This window comes from Eleutherodactylus coqui, chromosome 1 (genome assembly GCF_035609145.1).
Source record: "Eleutherodactylus coqui strain aEleCoq1 chromosome 1, aEleCoq1.hap1, whole genome shotgun sequence".
Taxonomy (NCBI): domain Eukaryota; kingdom Metazoa; phylum Chordata; class Amphibia; order Anura; family Eleutherodactylidae; genus Eleutherodactylus; species Eleutherodactylus coqui.
The window spans coordinates 83,311,518-83,339,271 of record NC_089837.1 but is presented as its reverse complement, the minus strand read 5'-3'; the positions used below and the strand labels follow the sequence as shown (position 1 = coordinate 83,339,271).

Here is a 27,754-nt window from a genome sequence, read left to right as displayed (position 1 = left end):
CGCTAGTTGATGTTCCATCACGACCATCTGTCACTGATAATTGTACCCTGCATTTGTTGTCTAATTGTCCATGTGAAAAATAAAACTAATAAAATTTGATTTATAAAAAAAAACAATTAATGGGTCCACGCGGTAGACCTTTATTAGAAAATGAGCAGTGTGAGCAGGTCCTGTCGTGGATGGCAGAAAGTGCATCCAGCAATCTATCGACCACCCAGACTTCTACGCTGTCCACTGCTGCAACTCTGAATCCTCTGGCTGCTGCTCCTCCTTCCTCCCAGCCTCCTCACTCAATTACAATGACACATTCTGAGGAGCGGGCAGACTCCCAGGAACTGTTCTTGGGCCCCTGCCCAGAATGGGCAGCAATGGTTCCTCTCCCACCAGAGGAGTTTGTCGTGACCGATGCCCAACCTTTGGAAAGTTCCCGGGGTCCGGGGGATGAGGCTGGGGACTTCCGGCAACTGTCTCAAGAGCTTTCAGTGGGTGGGGAGGGCGATGACGATGAGACACAGTTGTCTATCACTCAGGTAGTAGTAATTGCAGTAAGTCCGAGGGAGGAGAGCACAGAGGATTCGGAGGAAGAGCAGCTGAACGATGAGGTGACTGACCCCACCTGGTTTGCTAAGCCTACTGAGGACAGGTCTTCAGAGGGGGAGGCAAGTGCAGCAGCAGGGCAGGTTGGAAGAGGCAGTGCAGTGGCCAGGAGTAGAGGCAGGGCCGGACCGAATAATCCACCAACTGTTTCCCAAAGCGCCCCCTCGCGCCATGCCACCCTGCAGAGGCCGAGGTGCTCAAAGGTCTGGCAGTTTTTCACTGAGAGTGCAGACGACCGCCGAACTGTGGTGTGCAACCTTTGTCGCGCCAAGATCAGCCGGGGAGCCACCACCACCAGCCTCACCACCACCAGCATGCGCAGGCATATGATGGCCAAGCACCCCACAAGGTGGGACGAAGGCCGTTCACCGCCTCCGGTTTGCACCACTGCTTCTCCCCCTGCGCCCCAACCTGCCACTGAGATCCAACCCCCCTCTCAGGACACAGGCACGACCGTCTGCCGACCTGCACCCACACCCTCACCTCCGCTGTCCTCGGATCCATCCAGCAATGTCTCTCAGCGCAGCGTCCAGCCGTCGCTAGCGCAACTGTTTGAGCGCAAGCGCAAGTACGCCGCCACGCACCCGCACGCTCAAGCGTTAAACGTGCACATAGCCAAATTGATCAGCCTGGAGATGCTGCTGTATAGGCTTGTGGAAACGGAGGCTTTCAAAAACATGATGGCGGCGGCGGCCCCGCGCTACTCGGTTCCCAGTCACCACTACTTTTCCCGATGTGCCGTCCCAGCCCTGCACGACCCCGTCTCCCGCAACATTGTACGCGCCCTCACCAACGCGGTTACTGCCAAGGTCAACTTAACAATGGACACGTGGACAAGCGCAGTCGGGCAGGGCCACTATATCTCCCTGACGGCACATTGGGTGAATTTAGTGGAGGCTGGGACCGAGTCAGAGCCTTGCACCGCTCACGTCCTACCCACCTCAAGAATTGCGGGCCCCAGCTCAGTGCTGGTATCTGCGGCGGTGTATGCTTCCTCCACTAAACCACCCTCCTCCTCCTACGCAACCTCTGTCTCGCAATCAAGATGTGTCAGCAGCAGCACGTCGCCAGCAGTCGGTGTCGCGCGGCGTGGCAGCACAGCAGTGGGCAAGCGTCAGCAGGCTGTGCTGAAACTACTCAGCTTAGGAGAGAAGAGGCACACGGCCCACGAACTGCTGTGGGTCCACAGGGACTTCACATTAGGGAGTTGTACGTGCCAGTGTCTATGTATTAAAAACCCCGGTCAGACTGGGGCATGCAGTGTGGGCCGAAACCCACCTGCATTAAACGTGACGTTACCTCAGCTGTGATGGGCAATGCAATGGGATTTATTTATGTACCGCCGGTGGCTTCCTGGGACCCACCCGTGCTGTTGGTCCACACGGAGTTGTAACTGCATGTGTCCACTTCTAAAGAACTCCAGTCAGACTGGGGCATGCAGTGTGGGCCGAAGACCACCTGCATTTAATCGGACGTTACCTCAGCTGTGATGGGCAATGCAATGGGATATATTTATGTATCGCCGTTGGGTTCCAGGGAGCCACCCATGCTGTGGGTCCACAGGGACTTCACATTAGGGAGTTGTACGTGCCAGTGTCTATGTATTAAAAACCCCGGTCAGACTGGGGCATGCAGTGTGGGCCGAAGCCCACCTGCATTAAACCTGATGTTACCTCAGCTGTGATGGGCAATGCAATGGGATATATTTATGTACCGCCGGTGGCTTCCTAGGACCCACCCATGCTGTCGGTCCACACGGAGTTGTAACTGCATGTGTCCACTTTTAAAGAACCCCAGTCTGACTGGGGCATGCAGTGTGGGCCGAAGACCACATGCATTTAATCGGACGTTACCTCAGCTGTGATGGGCAATGCAATGGGATATATTTATGTACCGCCGGTGGTTTCCTGGGACCCACCCATGCTGTCGGTGCACACGGAGTTGTAACTGCATGTGTCCACTTCTAAAGAACCCCAGTCTGACTGGGGCATGCAGTGTGGGCCGAAGCCCACCTGCATTAAACCTGACGTTACCTCAGCTGTGATGGGCAATGCAGTGGGATATATTTATGTACCGCCGGTGGGTTCCAGGGAGCCACCCATGCTGTGGGTCCACAGGGACTTCACATTAGGGAGTTGTACCTGCCAGTGTCTATGTATTAAAAACCCCGGTCAGACTGGGGCATGCAGTGTGGGCCAAAGACCACCTGCATTTAATCGGACGTTACCTCAGCTGTGATGGGCAATGCAATGGGATATATTTATGTATGGCTTCCTGGGACCCACCCATGCTGTCGGTCCACACGGAGTTGTAACTGCATGTGTCCACTTCTAAAGAACCCCAGTCTGACTGGGGCATGCATTGTGGGCCGAAGCCCACCTGCATTAAACCTGACGTTACCTCAGCTGTGATGGGCAATGCAATGGGATATATTTATGTACCACCGGTGGGTTCCAGGGAGCCACCCATGCTGTGGGTGCACACGGAATTCCCATTGCGGAGTTGTACCTGCCTGTGACTATTTATAAAAAACCCCGATCTGACTGGGGCATGCAGACACCTTGATAGAAAGAATAGTGTGTGGCACATGGGTTCCCCATTGCTATGCCCACGTGTGCAGCTCCTGATGGAGCTGGCACAGGATTGGATTTCTCATTGCTTCTGTATAGCATTGTGGGCTATCGCCCCGCCCCTTTTAAAGAGGGTCGCTGCCTGGCCCTGCCAACCCTCTGCAGTGTGTGCCTGCGGTTCCTCCTCATGGCAGATGCACTTATAAATAGACATGAGGGTGGTGTGGCTATGAGGCCAGCGTGTGGCATGAGTGCAGCTGAAGGCTGCGCAGGGACACTTTGGTGTGCGCTGTGGACACTGGGTCATGCGGGGGGGTTGGGCAGCATGTTACCCAGGAGAAGTGGCAGCGGAGTGTCATGCAGGCAGTGATTGTGCTTTGTTGGAGGTAGTGTGGTGCTTAGCTAAGGTATGCATTGCTAATGAGGGTTTTTCAGAAGTAAAAATTGTTGGGAGGGGGGGCACTCTTGCCGCTATTGTGGCTTAATAGTGGGACCTGGGAACTTGAGATGCAGCCCAACATGTAGCCCCTCACCTGCCCTATCCGTTTCTGTGTCGTTCCCATCACTTTCTTGAATTGCCCAGATTTTCACAAATGAAAACCTTAGCGAGCATCGGCGATATACAAAAATGCTCGGGTCGCCCATTGACTTCAATGGGGTTCGTTACTCGAAACGAACCCTCGAGCATCGTGAAAAGTTTGTCTCGAGTAACGACCACCCGAGCATTTTGGTGCTCGCTCATCTCTAGTTGTGAACTAAATCTGCCTGGTTAGGTGATTATTTAGAGTGTCACTTTGTATTTGGAGCAGATATCTAATATAAAAAGCCTACAGGTCTCTCTCTCTGTCTGTCTTTCTCTCTGTTTGTCTCTCTCTCTCTCTGTCTTTCTCTCTCTCTGTCTCTCACTCTGTCTGTCCTTTCTCTGTTTGTCTGTCTCTATCCCTCTATCCCTCTCTCTTTCTGTCTCTATTGCTCTCTCTATGTCTCTCTATCGCTTTATCTGATCTCTCTATCGCTTTCTCTGGTCTCTCCATTGCTTTCTCTGGTCTCTCCATTGCTTTCTCTCTCTTTCTGTTGCTCTCTTTGTCTGTCTTTTGCTCTTTCTGTCTGCCTATTGCTGTTGTTCTGTCTATCACTCTCGTTCTGACTGTCTATTGCTCTCGTTCTGTATGTCTATCGCTCTCTCTCTGTCTTTCTATCTCTCTTTCTGTTTCTCTCTGTCTCTCTATTACTATCTCTCTCTATTTGTCTCTCTATCGCTCTCTCTGTCTGTCTATCGGCTCTCTGTCTCTCTATGCTCTCTCTTTCTGTCTCTTTATACTCTCTCTCTGTCTCTCTATCATTCTCTCTGTTTCTCTATCACTCTACCTCTGTCTGTTTCTCTATTGCGCTCTCTCTGTCTGTTTCTCTATTGCTCTTTTTCTATCTGTCTCTCTATTGCTCTCTCTATATGTCTGTCTGTCGCTCTGTCTCTCTATCGCTTCATCTGTCTCTCTATTGCTTTCTCTCTGTCTGTCTCATTATCTATCTCTCTCTTTCTGTCTATCGCTCTCTCTCTGTCTCTCTATTGCTTTCTGTGTTTTCTATCACTCTTTCTCTCAATGTCTCTCTTACTATCATGCACCAAAGGTAAAGCAAAAGGGTCAACGTGTGGTGCAAGAAAAAGCATGTAGGCTTATTTATATTTCAAGTGTATCCTTGAAAGAAAGAGGGCATTTACATCTAGGAATATACCGTGGACTCTGGTCATAAAAACAGTGATCAAGTCTCACAGTTTTCTTCTTTATTATTTTAATACTTTGAGAAGTATCATGCCATGATTTTTTAATAGATTAAATAAAGGTTATATTTTAGTTCTTTTCAGTAACTCTGTAAGATTTATAAGGACTTTTCTGCCACTGTGACTAATTCATATACTATATGGAGCAAAAGCAGAAACAATACTGGTAATCCGGCGCCGCACTCCAATGAATTTCAACAGGCAGTGGGATAAGATTTATCCAACTTCTCTTTTTATTGTGTCAATTAAAACCAGCAGATACGCGTTTCGGGGTAGGCCCCTTCATCAGTCAATCTGAGTCAGACTAGGTTACAGAAAATGAATAAAGAAATCCAGAAAATAATAGGGTAAAATATACAAGAAAACATATACGAAAACTAAGAGAAAGATAAAATATATATTGGGTGTGTTTTAGCCCTGTTATGCAGCCTTAAAAAAGCATGGTCGCATAACGGGATGAAACTAAACCATTGATGTCAATGGTTTAGTTTCTACTATCGGGATTCTCGGGTGTTAAAACATTGCCCAAGAAAAGATATGACTTGTCCTACCTTTCCCGCACATAGTCAAAATAGTGCAGGACATATTTTCCCACTGTTCTATTCAAACTCACACGCTATAGTTTGAATACTCTGAGACCAAAAAAAATGTTTATGTGCAACTACGCCCCGTGTATAGTTGCGCTTACAGCAATGTGTTTTTGCCCTAAGAGAAATGCAAGACACCAATTGTCAAAAGAGAGCAAAAATTGGATTACTGAGTGGTGGGAAAAATCTCGCCTGTTCAGATGAATACAGATTTCTGTTGCACAATGCTCATGGGAGGGTCAGAATTTGGCAAATAAAGCATGAATTGATGAACCCTTCCTGTCAGATGTCAATAGTTGAAGCAGATGGAAGTGGGGTAATGATGTAGGGAATGTTTTCTTCAAACCACCTAGGTCCAATATTCCTAAATGATTTCAACACCTAGTGCAATCTATGCCATGATCAATTTCTACAGTTCTAAAGGAAGGTCCAAGATTTAGTGGTAACGTGGGCTTATGGAATTGCAGAAGCTCCAGCCATGGTGGCTATAGTATAGTTGCTAATATGTGACCTTATTGTCTCCGTTTGAAACACAATTTTCCTCTGAAGCAATCTACAAACTTTAAAGGCAAATTTTAGTTTGGGTAATTAGCAGAACTAATATTACTATGCACAGTATCTCGGTTATTATTTATGCACTCTGTTGCTAATGAAATGAAAGGCATTACTCAGCATCCCATAATGACATTGCGAAACAATAAGCTCATTTTTTAATATGGGTCTAACAAATTTGGAAAACATTACCCAGATTAATTTGTAAATGTTTAAAGAATTAGAATAGATTTAATTGACCAAATCCTTCTGTAAATGATTAAAACATGAGGAATTCATCATTTTAATCTGTTTTTAAACATTTTCTTTTTTTTTAAACTTCTATAAACAAGATCAATCAAAGCAGCAAGTACAGTATACGATATCTGGGATTTAGGTCATTTTTGCAGTATTTATTTTATAGTTCACATCTTTCTCCTAATGAAATATTTGTGGTTCTCTCCTTCATGAATAAGTAACGTATATTTATAAATTAGATTGTTTGGAATTTCTATAGAATTGTAACTTATTTAACAAAAATAAATGAAGGAACGTTACAGTAAATGAACCTGTAAGTGGGAAACATTAAAACAGTAACCCAGTGGTTAAGTGCTTTAACACAATAACCAAAACACAGACTCCCCGGAGGCCAATGTTCAATTTCAGTTCATATTTGACTTCTTAAAACTTTTGGAAATCACTGCATAGCTTGAAAAGACTTCATTGTAGGTGCTTAGCAGGTGGGAATTTGCTATGCACCACTTTATCAGCAGGCCATCCAGAACATTGAAGCTGAATGACATGATGTTAAATACAATTTCTCTTAAAATAAAAATGTTATCGTCATTTGCATATGTACCTGCTTTAAATGCCAGTGAAAACCAATGTTTTCCTATTTGAATTGCTCAGTTGACTGCACACAAAGTCAAACCCACTGATTTTAGTGGGATCCATTACTATCTAAAGTATAAAGGGTCCTACCCACTCTCCCCAGATGGCAGATATTGGGAAAGATAAGGATTAAGTGGTTGGATTTCATCTTGCCTGATTCATTTGTTTTCTGGAACATATGCTTAAACTATTGGACTCCTTGCTCCTCACTCTACAAACATCGTCTTCTCTCTGCCATGGCCCTAGTAGATCTGGCCATGCCTCTTCTCCGCTAAGTGATCATCGGCATTGAGTTGCCAGGGCAGCTTGCGCTCCTGAATCGCATCAATCCTAGTGTAGGGGTCTGTAGATTATCCATTTCCTAGTTAAAGAAGATCTGTCAGGTGATCCACTTAGTAGGACTGACTATATAAAATAGTTTTTCGGCCATGGCCCGGGCACCTGACTCCAACTATGTCTTTCTAATGGGACAGATTCACTACTAAAAACCTCACAGTTTTTTCATTCAAAATCTGGCATGGCTATCATTTTGTACACTAGTTTTTGGCCTTCAAAAGTTGTAATTTCGGTGCATGTGCCAAAATTGTGACTTTTTGGATTTTTAAGCCAGGCTCCACCGCGTTTTCAAACAGTGGGAAAAGCCTAGATTTTCGTCGGATGATCACATTTACTATAATGTACGCTGTGAGTACCACAAAATGTGACAAATGTATTAAGAGGCACAAGCATCCTAATACATTTGTGGCAGGCATGCCAGTGCATAGTTTACTTAGACTGGCATATGAACCACCAGTCTAAGTAAATACGCCCCATTGTGCCAGAAAACGGACTTATCTACAGGGACTTTTGATGTGCATGAAAGCAGAGCATGCTACTTTTCCTTTTTGTGCAACCGAAATGTGCAGGAAAAATACGCGTATGCGAACAAACCCATTGAAATGAATGGGTTCTATTCACTGTTCACACAAATATACTCATTTGGACTTCCGCACAAGACGCAGAGGGAGCAGGACGTGCCTCACAGAGCTCCTGCCGGCACTATATCCCAGAGCCATCGGGACCCTCTAGTGTCCAAAAAATAGCAGCTGCGGGGAACAGATTCCACCCCCGCTTGCTAGGCGGAAGGCCCCCACATCAGAGGGACATTCGGAAAACCCCCGGCGAATCACCCGACCCGATCCGCGGGGAAAAAAATAAAAGAAAAGAACCGGGACGTGGCCGGGAAGAAAAGAAAAACCCCGAGCCTAAAAGCCACCTGGCCCTTACCTGTCCAGAAGGTCTCCGGTAAGGCGCGCAGACCGCCGACTCCTTCTCGAGGTGCACCGGGAGCACAAAAGACGCCGCGGCCTAGGCCTCACACCTGAGACCGGGGCCTAGATTTCCGGCCGCGAGAGCCGCGACCACTGCCGACCGGGCCGCAAGGAAGGTGAGAGCCTTGGGGAGCAGCGGAGAGAAACGGGATCCCCCTCGAGGGCAACGAGCCACACCGGGAGGCCACCAGAAAGTCAGGGCCGGGCGGCGGCAGAGGCCGCGGCCCCGCTCCCCAGCAGAGAGAGTCCCCACTCAGCGCCAGGCAGGAAGGGAAGCCTTGGGAGGTGTCCGGACGGCCCGAGAGGCATCCCCGGAGCGGCGACCCCGCAGGAGAACGGCCGGAACATCGTGGCCTAGCGGCGCTTGAAGCCGTGGCCTAAATTTGCTGCTGTGATGTCAGAAAACCCCGCCCACGATAAGAGCTAGGGGGAGGAGCTGAATAGAAGCCACAGCAAAGGAAAACCCCAAAACATCTGCACAGGCACAATAAAAAGGGTCCCAAAACAAAACCAGGAGCACAGAAGACACAAACCCTCCAAACAAAAGATACACACAAATAAACAAAAACTGCAGGAAACCATAGCCCTTCCCCCGAAGCCCACTTTAACCACAAACAATACCCACATAAAACAAAGAAAGATCAGGACACAAGTGTAGTGGGAAAGAAAGAAAACGAGATAGCACTATCAAAAGGGAAAAACCAGGACCTGACATAAGGACACTAGACAAAAAAGACATGAATAAATAAACCTAGGAAAAAAGCCACATCCACAACAAAAAACAAACCGCAATAAAACACCAACAACCCGGATACAGGGAAACAACTTCTAACACAATAAACTCGCACAAAACACTTGACACCGAGAAGTCATAAAAGAAAAATGGACAAATATCTAAACGAAAGAAGCGCAGGCACCCCAGCACGAGCAATGCGCCAGTCAGACATAGACAAAACAACTGCAGGAAGAAAACAAAAAAGTAGACACGTTAAAAACATCAAGGAAAAAGAGAGTAAGACTGCGCACCAATCTGCATCCCCTCTAAAAAACACTCCACCACGTGCAGCGGTCTCGCCAAATCCCAAGCACGAAGTAATGGACACTTCTTCTACACAAACTAACGAACAACCCATGAACAACAGCGTGGAAATGACGCAGGCGACACTAGTGGCACAAGAGGTCTCAAAACTGCTTCTCCCTTTATTTGACAACAGACAAGAGGCGTTGCACAAATCCATAAACTCAGCAATGTCACAAATAACAGACAACACTCAAAGGCTGACAGAACTAGAAACAAAAAACCAGAACATAGAACAGACTATCACAACGCTAGAAACCGCATTACAAAGAAGCCAGACAGAAACTGAACTGCTTCGGGGAAAAGTCGACGATCTGGAGAATAGACACCGTCGCAATAACCTCCGCTTCGTGGGAATACCGGAGACAATATCCAACAGCCAGCTTATAACCTACTTAACCACGGAAATACCACAAGCGCTCCAGATCGATATACCCAATGACCCCCTAACAATAGAAAGAGCCCACAGAATCGGCCCACCGGGGGATGGACGCAACAATAGAAGCAGACCTCGCCCAGTTATAGCAAAATATATGCACTGGACAACAAAAGAAGCAATTCTACGAGCCTACAGACGACAAGGAGAACTGATAATACAAGGGGCAAAGATCCTGCTGTTTCAAGACTTCTCGGTGGCGGTGTCACAGAAGCGCAAACTGTTCACCCCGATCTTCCAAATCTTACATGAACGAAACACGCGCTTCCAACTGCTGTATCCAGCAAAACTCCGGATACAAGACGGTAACAAATCTTTAATATTCAACACCCCGGAGGAAACAAGAAGATATCTGCAAATGGAGGAAAATGAAGAACAGGGTTGAAACAGCTAAGAAAAAGGAACTTTCGTTGCTCTTTACAACAAACCTGATCCAAACATCGTGGATGTGGCACTTGCCACGTGAAAGGCGCATTTAATGTTAAATGCTTATATGTTTATTATTAAGTTTCACATGTTTCACATGTTTCTCATGATGTTTTTTTTCTTGACCCATTTGACCTCTAGAAAAAGGACCAAAAGGAAGATCGGAGGACCCCGCAGGCACGGCACGACCAGCACGACCAGCACTCAGTCACATCCGCGGCTCACTGGGACCGAGGGATGTGACAACGATAAAGAGGCAAAAGTAACGGTAACTATAACCAACACAAACATACCAACATGCCTATAGACACAGAAATAACCGACTATCAAACACCCACCACGATACAAACACTATCCTGGAATGTAGATGGACTAAACACGCCAATTAAACGAAAACAAGTACTTGCACATCTGAAACGATACAAACCCGATATAGTGTTTTTGCAAGAAACACACTGGAAAAAAGAGGGAAGGGGCGAACTAAGAGCACCATGGATAGAAGCATGCTACACGGCCTCACACACATCGGCGTCACGAGGAGTAGCCACCCTGATCAGGAAAAATATGCCACACACAATACTACAAAACATAGCTGATCTGCAGGGCAGATTCCTGATAACAAGAATAAACCTGGACGAGCAAATTTATACCTTAGTGAACATCTACGCTCCCAACACAAATCAATCAACATTCTACACCACATTAATAGAGCAGCTACAACCATACCTAAACAACAGAATAATCATGGGAGGAGATTTCAATAGTACACAAGATGAAGCATTGGACAGAACAGGGCCATCCACCCAAACACTATCAACCACACACGCATTATTAACACTAAAAGAACAACTCAACGTATGCGATCCATGGCGTCTCCTGAACCCCACCAATAGGGAATATACATGCTGCTCCAACACCTATCACTCATTCTCACGCATAGACTTCTTCTTAATCTCAAACAACATCTTTCAATATCACCACCAATCGGTAATACATCCAATATCCCTTAGTGATCATGCGCCAATAGCAATGAGACTGCAACTGATCGCACCGCGAAGACTAACCAAAATATGGCGCTTCCCCTCATACCTACAGGAGTCAGAAGATTTTAGAGCATATATAAAAATTAACTGGAACAACTATGTAGATGACAATAGGGCACACATAGACAATATAAACCTATTTTGGCAAGCCTCAAATGCAGTAATGAGAGGACACGTTATAAGTAGAGATGAGCGAACACCAAAATGTTCGGGTGTTCGTTATTCGGAACGAACTTCCCGCGATGCTCGAGGGTTCGTTTCGAACAACGAACCCCATTGAAGTCAATGGGCGACCAGAGCATTTTTGTATTTCGCCGATGCTCGCTAAGGTTTTCATGTGTGAAAATCTGGGCAATTCAACAAAGTGATGGGAACGACACAGCAACGGATAGGGCAGGCGAGGGGCTACATGTTGGGCTGCATCTCAAGTTCACAGGTCCCACTATTAAGCCACAATACCGGCAAGAGTGCCCCCCCCCCCCCCCCCCCAACAACTTTTACTTCTGAAAAGCCCTCATTAGCATGGCATACCTTTGCTAAGCACCACACTAGCTACAACAAAGCACAATCACTGCCTGGATGACACTCCACTGCCACTTCTCCTGGGTTACATGCTGCCCAACCGCCCCCCCTCCCCCCCCACAGCGCACACCAAAGTGTCCCTGGGCAGCCTTCAGCTGCCCTCATGCCACACCACGCTCATGTCTATTTAGAATTGCGTCTGCCATGACGAGGGACCGCAGGCACACACTGCAGAGGTTGGCACGGCTAGGCAGCGACCCTCTTTAAAAGTGGCGGAGCGATAGCCCACAATGCTGTACAGAAGCAATGAGAAATAGAATCCTGTGCCACCGCCATCAGGAGCTGCACACGTGGGCATAGCAATGGGGAACCTATGTGCCACACACTATTCATTCTGTCAAGGTGTCTGCATGCCCCAGTCAGACCGGGCTTTTTAATTCATAGACACAGGCAGGTACAACTCCCTATTGTGAAGTCCCTGTCGACCCACAGCATGGGTGGCTCCCTGGAACCCACCGGCGGTACACAGAAATATCCCATTGCATTGCCCAACACAGCTGAGGTAGTAATGTCGTGCTTAATGCAGGTGGGCTTCGGCCCACACTGCATGCCCCAGTCTGACTGGGGTTCTTTATAAGTGTACAGATGTAGTAAAAACTCCGTGTGCACCTACAGCATGGGTGGGTGCCAGGAAGCCACCGGCGGTACATAGAAATATCCCATTGCATTGCCCAACACAGCTGAGGTAGTAATGTCGTGCGTAATACAGGTGGGCTTCGGCCCACACTGCATGGCCCAGTCAGACGGGTTCTTTAGAAGTGTACAGATGTCTTAAAAACTCAGTGTGCACCTACAGCATGGGTGGCTCCCTGGAACCCACCGGCGGTACATAAAAATATCCCATTGCATTGCCCAACACAGCTGAGGTAGTAATGTCGTGCTTAATGCAGGTGGGCTTCGGCCCACACTGCATGGCCCAGTCAGACGGGTTCTTTAGAAGTGTACAGATGTATTAAAAACTCAGTGTGCACCTACAGCATGGGTGGCTCCCTGGAACCCACCGGCGGTACATAAAAATATCCCATTGCATTGCCCAACACAGCTGAGGTAACGTCAGCTGTAATGCAGGTGGGCTAAAAATTAATTTGATTACACTGTAGGCGAGGGCCCACAAAAATTGCTGTATCAACAGTACTAATGTACATCCCAAAAATTGGCCATGGCCAGCCAAGAGGGCAGGTGAAACCCATTAATCGCTTTGGTTAATGTGGCTTAAGTGGTAACTAGGCCTGGAGGCAGCCCAGTGTAACGAAAAATTGGTTCAAGTTAAAGTTCCAATGCTTTTAAGCGCATTGAAACTTATAAAAATTGTTCTGAAAAATTATTTGAGTGAGCCTTGTGGCCCTAAGAAAAATTGCCCGTTCAGCGTGATTACGTGAGGTTTCAGGAGGAGGAGCAGGAGGAGGAGGAGGAGGAATATTAGACACAGATTGATGAAGCAGAAATGTCCCCGTTTTGGATGGTGAGAGAGAACGTAGCTTCCATCCGCGGGTGCAGCCTACGTATTGCTTACGTATCGCTGCTGTCCGCTGGTGGAGAACAGAAGTCTTGGAAATCCAGCCTTTGTTCATCTTGATGAGTGTTAGCCTGTCGGCACTGTCGGTTGACAAGCGGCTACGCTTATCTGTGATGATTCCCCCAGCCGCACTAAACACCCTCTCCGACAAGACGCTAGCCGCAGGACAAGCAAGCACCTCCAGGGCATACAGCGCTAGTTCAGGCCACATGTCCAGCTTCGACACCCAGTAGTTGTAGGGGGCAGAGGCGTCACCAAGGATGGTCGTGCGATCCGCTACGTACTCCCTCACCATCCTTTTACAGTGCTCCCGCCGACTCAGCCGTGACTGGGGAGCGGTGACACAGTCTTGGTGGGGAGCCATAAAGCTGGCCAGGCCCTTAAAGACTGTTGCACTGCCTGGGATGTACATGCTGCTCGATCTACGCACATCCCCTGCTACCTTGCCCTCGGTACTGCGCCTTCTGCCACTAGCGCTGTCGGCTGGGAATTTTACCATCAGCTTGTCCGCAAGGGTCCTGTGGTATAGCAACACTCTCGAACCCCTTTCCTCTTCGGGAATCAGAGTGGGCAGGTTCTCCTTATACCGTGGATCGAGCAGTGTGTACACCCAGTAATCCGTCGTGGCCAGAATGCGTGCAACGCGAGGGTCACGAGAAAGGCATCCTAACATGAAGTCAGCCATGTGTGCCAGGGTACCTGTACGCAACACATGGCTGTCTTCACTAGGAAGATCACTATCAGGATCCTCCTCCTCCTCCTCCTCAGGCCATACACGCTGAAAGGATGACAGGCAATCAGCCGGTGTACCGTCAGCAGCGGGCCAAGCTGTCTCTTCCCCCTCCTCCTCATCCTCCTCATGCTCCTCCTCCTCCTCCTGTACGCGCTGAGAAATAGACAGGAGGGTGCCCTGACTATCCAGCGGCATACTGTCTTCCCCCGCCCCCGTTTCCGAGCGCAAAGCAGCTGCCTTTATGGTTTGCAGGGAATTTCTCAAGATGCATAGCAGAGGAATGGTGACGCTAATGATTGTAGCATCGCCGCTCACCACCTGGGTAGACTCCTCAAAATTACCAAGGACATGGCAGATGTCTGCCAACCAGGCCCACTCTTCTGAAAGGAATTGAGGAGGCTGACTCCCACTGCGCCGCCCATGTTGGAGTTGGTATTCGACTATAGCTCTACGTTGTTCATAGAGCCTGGCCAACATGTGGAGCGTAGAGTTCCACCGTGTGGGCACGTCGCACAGCAGTCGGTGCACTGGCAGCTTAAAGTGATGTTGCAGGGTGCGCAGGGTGGCAGCGTCCGTGTGGGACTTGCGGAAATGTGCGCAGAGCCGGCGCGCCTTTACGAGCAGGTCTGACAAGCGTGGGTAGCTTTTCAGAAACCGCTGAACCACCAAATTAAAGACGTGGGCCAGGCATGGCACGTGCGTGAGGCTGCCGAGCTGCAGAGCCGCCACCAGGTTACGGCCGTTGTCACACACGACCATGCCCGGTTGGAGGCTCAGCGGCGCAAGCCAGCGGTCGGTCTGCTGTGTCAGACCCTGCAGCAGTTCGTGGGCCGTGTGCCTCTTATCGCCTAAGCTGAGTAGTTTCAGCACGGCCTGCTGACGCTTGCCCACCGCTGTGCTGCCACACCGCGCGACACCGACTGCTGGTGACATGCTGCTGCTAACACATCTTGATTGCGAGACAGAGGAGGAGGAGGAGGAGGAGGAGGGTGCTTTAGTGGAGGAAGCATACACCTCCGCAGATACCAGCACCGAGCTGGGGCCCGCAATTCTGGGGGTGGGTAGGACGTGAGCGGTCCCAGGCTCTGACTCTGTCCCAGCCTCCACTAAATTCACCCAATGTGCCGTCAGGGAGATGTAGTGGCCCTGCCCGCCTGTGCTTGTCCACGTGTCCGTAGTTAAGTGGACCGTGGCAGTAACCGCGTTGGTGAGGGCGCGCACAATGTTGCGGGAGACGTGGTCGTGCAGGGCTGGGACGGCACATCGGGAAAAGTAGTGGCGACTGGGAACTGAGTAGCGCGGGGCCGCCGCCTCCATGATACTTTTGAAGGACTCAGTTTCCACAACCCTATACGGCAGCATCTCAAGGCTGATGAATTTTGCTATGCGGACGGTTAACGTTTGAGCGTGTGGGTGCGTGGCGGCGTACTTGCGCTTGCGCTCGAACACTTGCGCAAGCGACGGCTGAACGGTGCGCTGAACTACACTGCTGGATGGGGCCGAGGACAGCGGAGATGAGGGTGTGGGTGCAGGCCATGAGGCGGTAGTGCCTGTGTCCTGAGAGGGGGGTTGCATCTCAGTGGCAGGTTGGGGCACAGGGGGAGAGGCAGGGGTGCAAACCGGAGGCGGTGAACGGCCTTCGTCCCACCTTGTGGGGTGCTTGGCCATCATATGTCTGCGCATGGTGGTGGTGGTGAGGCTGTTGGTGTTGGCTCCCCGGCTGAGCTTTGCGCAACAAAGGTTGCACACCACTGTTCGTCGGTCGTCAGGCGTCTCTGTGAAAAACTGCCAGACCTTAGAGCACCTCGGCCTCTGCAGGGTGGCATGGCACGAGGGGGCGCTTTGGGAAACACTTGGTGGATTATTCGGTCTGGCCCTGCCTCTACCCCTGGCCACCGCACTGCCTCTTGCAACCTGCCCTGCTGATGCCCTTGACTCCCCCTCTGAAGACCTGTCCTCCTGAGTAAGCGTTGCACACCAGGTGGGGTCAGTCACCTCATCGTCCTGCTGCTCTTCCTCCGAATCCTCTGTGCGCTGCTCCCTCGGACTTACTGCCCTTACTACTACCTCACTGCAAGACAACTGTGTCTGATCGTCATCGTCCTCCTCACCCACAGAAAGTTGTTGAGACAGTTGGCGGAAGTCCCCAGCCTCTTCCCCCGGACCCCGGGAACTTTCGAATGGTTGGGCATCAGTGACGATAAACTCCTCTGGTGGGAGAGGAACCGCTGCTGCCCAATCTAAGCAGGGGCCCGAGAACAGTTCCTGGGAGTGTTCCCGCTCCTGAGCAGGTGTTATTGTAGTGGAGTGAGGAGGCTGGGAGGAAGGAGGAGCAGCAGACAGAGGATTCGGATTGGCAGCAGTGGACGGCGCAGAACTGCGGGTAGACGATAGGTTGCTCGAAGCACTTTCTGCCATCCAGGACAGGACCTGCTCACACTGCTCATTTTCTAATAACCGTCTCCCGCGTGGACCCATTAATTGGGCGATGAATGTGGGGACGCCAGAAACGTAACTCTCTCCTAATCGCGCAGCAGTCGGCTGCGACACACCTGGATCAGGAGCTTGGCCTGTGCCCACACCCTGACTTGGCCCTCCGCGTCCTCGGCCGCGTCCACGTCCTCTAGGCCTACCCCTACCCCTCAGCATGCTGTATTACCAGTGATTTGATTTCACAGGCAGGAAATAAATTGGCGCAAGACTGCAGGCCAAATATAATTTTTGCCCTTTTTGGAAAACGAAAGGCCCCACTGCCTCTAGTGAATGAATTATCTAAGTTTAATAACTGTGCTGTGTCCCTGCTAATGTGCCACAGAACGTGAGGGTAGCAGAGTTATTATAACTCTTGGAGAGCAGGTATTTTTTTCCCAATTAAGGAAAGCAAATGGCGAAGCCAGCAGTAAAGCGTAGCTGGGTGCGTCTGATTTAGCAATGTTGTTCACGCAGCTCACACGTCTCCACCGCCCTTAGGACGGACAGAGGCTGGACAAATAGATTTGTTTTCAGTTTTTTTCCACCAAAAGGCAGCACTGCGTATATTCAATGAACATGAGAAGTTTAATAACTGTGCTGTGTCCCTGCTTATGTGTCACAGAACGTGAGGGTAGCAGAGTTATTATAACTCTTGGAGAGCAGGTATTTTTTTCCCAATTAAGGAAAGCAAATGGCGAAGCCAGCAGTAAAGCGTAGCTGGGTGCGTCTGATTTAGCAATGTTGTTCACGCAGCTCACACGTCTCCACCGCCCTTAGGACGGACAGAGGCTGGACAAATAGATTTGTTTTCAGTTTTTTTCCACCAAAAGGCAGCACTGCGTATATTCAATGAACATGAGAAGTTTAATAACTGTGCTGTGTCCCTGCTTATGTGTCACAGAACGTGAGGGTAGCAGAGTTATTATAACTCTTGGAGAGCAGGTATTTTTTTCCCAATTAAGGAAAGCAAATGGCGAAGCCAGCAGTAAAGCGTAGCTGGGTGCGTATGATTTAGCAATGTTGTTCACGCAGCTCACACGTGTCCACAGCCCTTAGGACGGACAGAGGCTGGACAAATAGATTTGTTTTCAGTTTTTTGGCACCAAAAGGCAGCACTGCGTATATTCAATGAATAACAACTGTGTTGTCGCCCTGCCTATACAATTCTTTCCCTGCAGTATCAATGGAGGGTGCAATGGTCTGCAGAGGCGATTTTGAGAAGCAAAAAAAAATGCAGCACAGCTAACAGCAGCCTGGACAGTACTGCACACGGATAAATATGGCCCTAGAAAGGACCGTTGAGGTTCTTGAAGGCTACACTCACTCCTAACACTCTCCCTGCCTATGCAGCACTTCTGTCCCTAATGCCAGGTGCAACGGTCTGCAGAGGCGATTTTGAGAAAAAAAAAATTCCCACTGCTAACAGCAGCCAACACACAGCTATCAGTGGCCCTAATAAGGACCTTTGGGGGGTCTTGAAGCCTACACTAACTACCAATTCTTTCCCTACAGCAGCTCCGGTACAAACAGCACTGTCCCTCATCTAACTCACACCGCATCTGAGGCGAACCGCGGGAGGGGCCGACTTTTATGTTCGGGTGACACCTGATCTTCCCAGCCACTCACAGCAGGGGGGTGGTATAGGGCTTGAACGTCACAGGGGGAAGTTGTAATGCCTTCCCTGTCTTTCAATTGGCCAGAAAAGCGCGCTAACGTCTCAGGGAAGGAAGTGAAAATAACCAGAACACCGCATGGTGTTCGTTACGAATAACGAACATCCCGAACACCCTAATATTCGCACGAATATCAAGCTCGGAAGAACACGTTCGCTCATCTCTAGTTATAAGCTACCTGTCACACAGAAGGAAAAAATTCCAAACAGAATTCGACACACTACACCACTCCCTTCTGACAGCACAAAAAGAACACATGAACTCACGAAACGATAACTCGTATCAAACTTGCATCACAGCAAAACACTTACTAAACAAGTTTGTACACACCCATGCACACTGGCAAACCCAATTAACAAAAAACAAATTTTACAGATGGGGAAACAAGACAGGACGACTGCTAGCTAACCTGACAAAACAAAGACAACCACATAAACCGATACTGACTTTAAGACACAACAATGGAGACAGCCTCACAACGAGACAGGACGAGATAGCCCAAATATTACAAGAATATTTCGAAGACCTATATAGAGCAGAACCAACAGACATACAAGACATAAACAACTTCCTAGATTCCGTGAACTTACCAAAACTAACTGAAGAACAAAAATCCTTATTAGACGCGGACATACAGGAAGAAGAAGTACGGGAGGCAATAGCGAAGGCACCAGGGGGAAAAACACCGGGCCCTGACGGATTCTCGACAGAATACTACAAAATATTAACAACAGACATCGTGCCAATACTGACTCAACTCTACAACACAATATACACAAACGACACACAAACAGAAGACTTTGGAAACTCCAGAACGATCCTGCTCCCCAAACCAAACAAGGACACAACAGACCTAAAGTCCTACAGGCCAATAGCGTTACTGAACTGCGACTACAAATTCCTATCCAAGATACTAGCAGACAGACTTCAGCAAATTCTTCCGTCCATACTAGACCCAGCAAAGAAAGGCTTTACACAAGGGCGAAGTGCAATAAAAAACATCAGAGCCGCCATAGCGGCGGCGGTCGCAGCACAAAACCCTGAAAGCCGAACAACGATGTTGCTGAGTCTGGACGCAGAAAAAGCTTTTGACAAAATGGCCTGGCCATTCTTAAATATACTGCTAGAAAGACGGGGCTTCGGACAGACATTTATGAACTACATAGACACAACACATACAAACGCTACCACGACCCTCACAATCAATGGACTCAATACCCCCAGAATAGATTTATTTAGAGGGGCTAGACAGGGCTGCCCGCTCTCTCCGCTATTATTTAATTTATCGATAGACCCATTACTCAGATACTAAGCACAGACATCACTCTTCACAGGAGCAAACTGCGGAGACATAAAAATAAAGACAGAAGCATTTGCAGACGATCTGCTCCTGGTGGTAAACAACCCCAGGGAAACACTAACACCTTTAACCCCTTCCCGCTGCAGGGCATAAGTTTACGTCCTGGCAGCCTGGTACTTCCCGCAACAGGACGTAAACTTACGTCCTGGAGATAGCGCGGGATCACATATGATCCCGCGCTATCCTGCAGCGGGAGCCGGCTGTCAGTCACAGCCGGCGTCCCGCTGCAACAGCGGAGGGTCATCGGAGATGCGCCCCCGCTGTTAACCCCTTCCCTGTCACGATCTAAGTAGATCGCGGCTGGGAAAGAGTTCACAGAGGGAGCGCGTCTCCCTCTGTGTCTCCGGCCGGAACTCGCGAATATACTCCATAGCCCATATACAGAACTCTCAGGAAAAATCAAAAAGAACCCCCTGATATTAACGGCCTGGAAGTCATGGAACAAGCTACGTAAAGACAGTCAAGCCTCACCACAAGTATCATTACACCTGTCACTAATAAATAACCCCAACTTTCAGGACGGTAACCCTCACAACATCTTTGCTGAATGGGAGGCTCGGGGAATAGATTCAATAGAAAAACTGCTACACATAAGGGAACAACGTATAATGACATACGATGAACTGAAACAAAAATACCCTGAACTCCAAATTCCATTGTTCTCATACCTACAAGTTAGACATTACATCACGGAACTTATACCAAAACTCCGAGAATTCGATTGGACACAGACAGGACATACATGGATAACTAAAAAAACAGGGCCACGGGGCATGATCTCCAAGCTGTATAGGGCGATAAGAAACATGAGAGAACAAGATGACATAGACCTGGGGATCGGAAAATGGGCCCTGGATAACCCAGACTTCACCCCAACACTGATAATGCAATCACTGACCTCAGCACACAGATACCTGCCATCGGCAAGGTTTCTGGAGATGAGGCTACAAATTGCCCACAGGTCATACATAACCCCAAACAAGGGATTTCATATAGGAATTTACGCCACTTCAAAATGATCCAAATGTCAGGCACTTCATGCAAACCTATATCACAGCTTGTGGACATGCCCCGTAATACAGGCTTTCTGGACACGAATAAGCGAATATACAAAAACACACCTGACGAATTTCTGCCCACAAGAGCCAACATGGGCAATATTTGGGTACTTAGACCCTGAAACATATCGGTGCTCAAGAGGCGTTAGGAAATTACTACACTTCATAGCAGCGGCAGGTCTGAAGGCCATCTTACAAACATGGATCCAACCAACAGGGCCCCCATTCAGGCTGTTCCTGGACAAACTAGCGTTCCTGTTCCAGATGGACTGGACAGAGACATCACTTTTCAAGGAAAAGATGGTACAAGCCTTCTTTGAAACCTGGGGGAGCTTTATTCAATTACTACCACAAAGGGTAAAAGACAAACTAAGAGATTGCGTCTATTACACTTGCTGGTTCCAGGAACAAATGATAACAGGGGACATACCCATCTAGGGTGATACATCTAGGTTGTGCCGTAGCCATGTGGGGACTCCACGATTTTGAAGATCTTCAAGGTACAGGTCAGTAGACCAAAAACATCTGTAGTCATAATGGGTCAAGAGTTTGAATTAATGTATGTAATTTACTTGTTTTAATGTTTTGTTTGTCATGTCTAACATAAAAAATATAAAAAAGACAGGCTATGACAGCACATCCATGTAAAGAGAAGATACCCAACAAATTCACTGTAATGCCAAGTGTTTGTCGTGACCTGTTCAATAAAGACAAAGTTGAAAAAAAATATATACTCATTTGAAGCCAGCCTTAAGGCAACATTCTTAAGTTAGAACATCTGCATGATCCTGTGTAGTCGCACAGAGTTAGTGGGGACCCTTCATTATGTTTTATGTCTGTCTTGTCAGCATCTTATGTGTGGTATGCATTTGGTTTGTGTGTATTGCATAGCTGCAAGGGTTAATGTCTGGCATGTGATGTCTTGTCTGGAAAATGTAACGTTTTGTGAGTCATGTGATTATGTTTTATATATATAAATGTGTTTGCAAGAGTGCAAGGGAAAAGACAGTCTAGAACTCTGAGAGTGTCTGACAAAGAGTGATCCGTCTGTGTATGGAGCATGGAGGAGGCCGAGCGACTTCCTTATGTTCAGCCTGCCCAGGAAAACTCAGTAAAGCTGTTGAGTGCTGAGAGTGAGACAAGCTACTTTAAAGAAGGGAGGGCACAACTAATATGAGTGTAAACCGGTAGAGAGTGAGAGAGAGAAAGAGTCGCCAAGACCGGGATCACACAGATAACTTGGACTGTGGATCATCTGAGATACCCCGAGAATCCACCCTGTTACACCACTCTGATTTGTTGTACCCATGCCAGGACTGTTCATGTCTTTTGGACTTTGTTTATTTCATTGTCAAGTTTCACCCCAGAGGACAGAACAGTGGTGTCACGTGTGACAAATGGACTCAAGGTAACCCCTGGTTACTCCCCCTGTGATCTGCCCCAGCAGTAACACAGTTGGGTCCTGAGCTACCCTCACGGAAGGAGATGGTAGGGCCCAGTGACAAGATCTTTCTCTACCCCGCTATCTCCTTGGACGTGGCACCTGTTCCATCTTCTCTTAAATGTCTATATGAAAATATCACAATATGGGTGTTACGGATGGGAGATAGGGGACCCCGACCGATCACGTCTCTAACACCAATTTGTCACAGGTCAACTGTTTCGAGCGTCTCGCTGCTATGACCATCTGATTTTTAAGGGAGCTTAAAAAAAATAAGCCCTGCCCCAAAAATAAGCCATAGCTACACTACATGAAAAAAAAAGCATTAGTCATCTAGCAGGCACGGGCTGGGTCCCTCCACTGGTCACCGATGCTACTGCAGGCCTCCGTGCAGTCCTCAAGTCCGACGGAGCATCTCTTGCTGGTGGATTGAATACCCCACCTGCAGTAAGCGATTGGTCTGATTGGTTCACGAACGCCACTTCACCTAATCAGAGCTGGTGCTCAATGAACCAATCACAGACATTTACTGAATGACATCATTGAATGGTTGTGATTGGTTCATCGAGTATCGTCTTTGATTGGCTGAGGTGGCGCTCTGGAACCAATCAGAGCAATTGCTTGCTGGAGGCGGGGTATTTAAGCCTCATCACAAGCAAAAGATGCTCCATCAGCGTTGAGGACGACATTAAAGCCTACTGGAGTGCCGGAGACCAGCAGGAGGAACCTTGTCTTCAATCAACCGCGGCTGCTGCTGGCGGCTCCATTGTAGACAATGGTCTGCTGGCACCACTGAATTCTTTTTCAGGGAAGAGCTTTCCATATAAGCTCTTCCCTGAAAAACAAGAATTTTAGTGTAAAAAAAAATACCTGACCACCGCTGCCATGTCTCCCGTGGGGATGAAGAACACATCTGCTGCATGCGGCAGATGTTTCCTTCACCCCCACGAGGCAAAAGAATTCCCTGCTGCACCTGCCACATTTGTGACAGATGCAGCAAAGGAATTCTTCATCCCTGCTGGGAATAAAGAATTTCCTACCACAGCTGTCACAGATGACAGCTGCGGTAGGGGATCCAGCTGCTGGCATTCTGTAATTGTTTTTCAGGGAAGGGCTTTAAATGTAAGCCTTTCCCTGAAAAACAAGCCAAACTAGGGTAAAAAGAAAATATATATATATATATATACTCACCTTCCTTCAGCTGCCAGGGCTCAGCCGCGTCCTCTCTGTGCTGTCCCTGGCTCTTCAAAGCAGTTCTTTCAGCAGGTGGGGATTTAAAATCCCCACCTGCTGAAAGAGCTACTTCTGAGTGGCTGAGGCACTCAGCCAATCATGGGCAGCTCTTGGCTGTCAGTCATGCAGCGAGAGCTGCCTGTGATTGGCTGAGGTGCTCAGCCAATCACAGACAGCTGCTTCTGATTAGCTGAGCACCTCAGCCAATCACAGGCAGCTCTCGCTGAATGAATGACAGGCGAGAGTTGCCTGTGATTGGCTGAGTGCCTCAGCCAATCAGAAGCAGCTCTTTCAGCATCCCCACCTGCTGAAAGAACTGCTTTGAAGAGCCAGGGACAGCGCAGAGAAGATGCGGCTGAGCCCTGGCAGCTTAAGAAAGGTGAGTATGATTTTTTTTACATTTTCAACACCACTTTTCCTTGTTTTTCAGGGAAGTGCTTATACAGCTGTGGTAGGGAATTCTTTTTCCTTGCGGGGATGAAGGAAACATCTGCCGCATGCATCAGATGTGTTCTTCATCCCCGCCGGGACACGGCAGCTGCGGACAGGTAAGTTTTTTTTTTACACTAAAATTCTTGTTTTTCAGGGAAGAGCTTATATGTAAAGCCCTTCCCTGAAAAACAATTACGGGGTGCCGGCAGATCATTGTCTTGAATGGAGCCGCCGGCTCCATTTAAGGCAATGCACGGACCTTCAAACACGCGTGTTTTTTTGTATGTACGGGGTGCGCACCTATGTACGCATCTATGTACGCACAAAAACACGCTCGTGTGAAGCCACCCTTAGGATGTTTTTTTGCCTAATAAGTGAATGGAAAGGCAGGCCATTTAAACAATGCGATTTAGAGACTCTTCCTAGAGAAAGTACAAAAAGCCAGCATGTCAATGTATATGCAATACCACAGGTACTGATTTATACTAGAATCTTCAGCACTAGTAGCACAGATATAAGGCAGCTGAGGTAAGCATAGTGTTTTATATACTGGATCTAGTAGACACTGAATGATCCTGACTAGCATGTACATTATTGCAATTGCAGCCGCCATTATTTGGGATTTTTAAATGTTTTTACAGTTGTTTGTTTATAAGTGCATGTTATGATAATTTTTTTGATGTCCTTTTGCATTTGTTTGCGGAGTGCTGTATGTTTTTTCACACATTATTTTTGTGGTTTCCATAAAGTCTTAATGTATGTTGGTACCATTGATTTCAATAGTTTTGTTTTCACTCAGGAGTCTTGCCCTATCTTTCTCGTAGCTATAGCATGGTGTTTTAATAGTCCGAAAAAAAACCCAATAAAATCCGGTTCATGTGCTAATACGTTCTGTAGTGGCAAGCGTATTAGCGCATTTGCCCATGTGTTTTTGCGCTGAGTCCAATTGATGATACCAGCAGTGTATATTATGATGGGTTTAGCCCAGATATTAATGGATTTGATGTATTCCCTCCATCCAGCTTTGTCTTTGGTATTTTCCACACTCGTTTCATGTATTTCTTACTGATCACATTTTTCATTTGCCCATGCTTAATGTTCTTAAACTGCAAAGTGCCAAGATATTTATAAGCCTTGGGCTGCTGACATCTTATAATGTGACCATTGGGCATTTCAATGCCATCCCTTTCCATGATTTTTGCCTTTTCAGTGCCACATTTGCATACGTATCCAGACCAAATTCCATGGCGAAATCAGTACTGAAGATTCAAACATTTTTCGTCTACTTCTGGTTTTCCGTACAGTTTCAGGTCATCCATGTACATGGATTATTCTAATGATTATTATGATGATATTGAAAAACATTTTATATTATTATAACATTTCTTGCACATTTTTTTCTATTTTTCTCTGATTAGAAAGCACCCTTCCTGGGGAGCATCAAATACTGTTTTATCTAGATGGTTACCATCACAGTATGAGGATGGAATTAGTGAGCCAAAGGGATGGAATATGGATTTTCTCTACAATAATTTTTCTCTGCCTCCAGTAAGTACCTTCAAGACAAGTAAATTCACAGTGGCTTTGTCATGTAAATGCAATCTGATATTTTTGTGCTTTATTCCTACTGTGAATGTGCTACTTTCTGAAGCTTTTTCCTAATAAAACTCTATTAAATTGATAATATCTGGGGCATTTTAAATAACGCTGTTCATTTACAGATGTAGCAAATGTTAACTTGATGCAATGCATTAAATACATAGTTTCTATAAGCTTTATCACTTAACACAACATAAGTGTCATGTCAGTGGGGCGCTAGAGCCCCATGCCCAGCACGGATGAGGGTGGCATCATCACAGAACCGCAAAAGCAATCACAGTATTATGCTGGGAAAGACTACACCATACCAGACCATAGGAAATTGAAGTACGGTAACTTGCCCTTACTGCTCAGGAAGATGGGTAACCCCTAACTAAATGGGGAGTTAGTGTCCTGGAAAGGATGGCCCCACTATCTACTTCTAGGACCTATCCCTAAGAAAACACCAGGAGGGATACACTAAACACAGCAATGCAACTGTGCAAACACCAACACAGCGAGAGGAAAGTAAAGCTTGTTCAACTTCCTCTAACTGTTCTTGTGTCATGGAGATCAACCTATGGCAGAAGGAAGAGAGGATTGTGAGGTTGTCATTTGAATCACTTTGCTCAATTGTAAGGGACCACGGGCAGCTGGTTCTAGGCTCTTCCTGTTTTCTGGGTTAGAGTTAGTCTAGTTCTGATTCTTGAGTAGGGAGTGTGAGGCCACACACCACAAACGAGGTCATAGTCCCCTTGTGGGAAATTTGGACATAAGAGATTCATGACCCAGTTCTGTCCATGCCAGTTCAGATGAGGGTCTGGTTTTAAAATAGTCCCCGTAGATAGCCGTGGCCCAGGGACTCCAGGGTAAGCTGACGTGAACCACAGAAAATGTCATTGCTGAACAAGTAAACAGTTTTCATTCTCAACAATTAACAATTGGTTTAACCAGAAACTCAGTCTGTTTACACGGTCCTTTTTAGTCCCTATGACCAGTAGTCTTGGATCGGTAATGAACAACAAGTTCTTCAGTTAGTAAGTTCTTGGGACAGTTAACATGGGGTACCTGCAATACTTCTGCATCAAGCTGCCAAAGTATACATTCAACTCCTTATCCTCTGTCTACAGCTTATTTGCCTTATCCAGACTGCACTTCCTGTTCCTTCTCACTCAACTCAGACCTCTGTTACCACCCCCTTTTAAAGAGAGAGTACCATAAAAAGCAATCAAAGTGCTAACGACCACTTTTCCATCCATCCGTGTGTGCTGTGTGAACTACATGCGGAGCCTGACAGCACCTGTGATGTCAGTTACGGCTCTTAGCTCCACCCCATGATCACATTATAGTGACGTCATCACAGGTTCTTTATCCTCCTTGTGTACTGAAGGAGGGATTATGAGCGGACTACATCTCCCACAAACCACTGTGGCCTCAGTTGCTATGGATACAGCAGTACTCAGTCTTGAAGTTTGTACTTGGTTGTGAGACTGCTGCACACCTGTTTGGAGACTCCAATGAAACCTCACAAATTTACACATACATAGCTAGTGTGCTGACAGGACCTGTGATGATGTCACTGTCATGTGATCAGTCACATTTTCTCTAAGCTGAATGAGGGGTTATGGGTGGACTACAAACCCCCATGGCCTCAGTTGCTATGGATACAGCAGTACTCAATCTGGCAGTTTGTAGCTGGTTCTGAGACAGCTGGACACCTGTGTGGAGACTCCAATAAATGACAACTCACAAATGTACACATACATAGCTGGAGTTGCATATTGACCAACAACATTGAAGCATAGTCCTTCCCCACTATCTTCACTTCTCCTAAATGTGATATCCTGTCATCCTAAGTGCTGATGCTGCCAACACCAGACCAGTCTTCATTTAATCATGAGCCGTTGGCCAGTGTTGAAACAAACACTGCGGTCATGCAAACATGTCACCACAGAGAGTTCAACGTCAAAATTAATGCAGCTTACATGACACAGCAACAAGCCACGATGTCAGCTCAGCCACAGCTGACGTTTGCAAATCTCGTGCAGCAGATATGCAAAAGTTACAAGCAAACATGTCTCCTCAGCGAGCTGCTGAAGTTTGTAACTTCAGAAGCTTTATAGGTTTAAAAGTTGCAGTAATGGTATTGCTATTTTGTACATTTACTGAAGTTTTCTTTTTCATAACTGTTTGCAATGTTCAGAAAAATTGTAAATAATGGCAATAGCTTACTATTTGCATGGAAATATTTTGACCAACTCCAATTCCTTTCACTATACATATTATTATATTAGTTTTGCGCCACCAGAAACACTGCTACTAATAATACTAATAATTAGTAAAGTATTTAAAGGGGTTGTCCCGCGCCGAAACGTTTTTTTTTTTTTTTTTTAACCCCCCCCGTTCGGCGCGAGACAACCCCGATGC

At 47.4% G+C, this 27,754-nt stretch overlaps 1 protein-coding gene across 1 annotated transcript in view; it reads left to right on the top strand.

The window, feature by feature from the left end:
• TPO (thyroid peroxidase) overlaps positions 1-27,754 on the top strand; it is a 202,933-nt gene that overhangs the window by 14,761 nt on the left and 160,418 nt on the right. Inside the window, exon 2 of the mRNA XM_066596549.1 lies at positions 25,168-25,297. Coding sequence (XP_066452646.1) covers positions 25,168-25,297 — 130 coding nt within the window. The remainder of the gene's footprint in view (positions 1-25,167; positions 25,298-27,754) is intronic.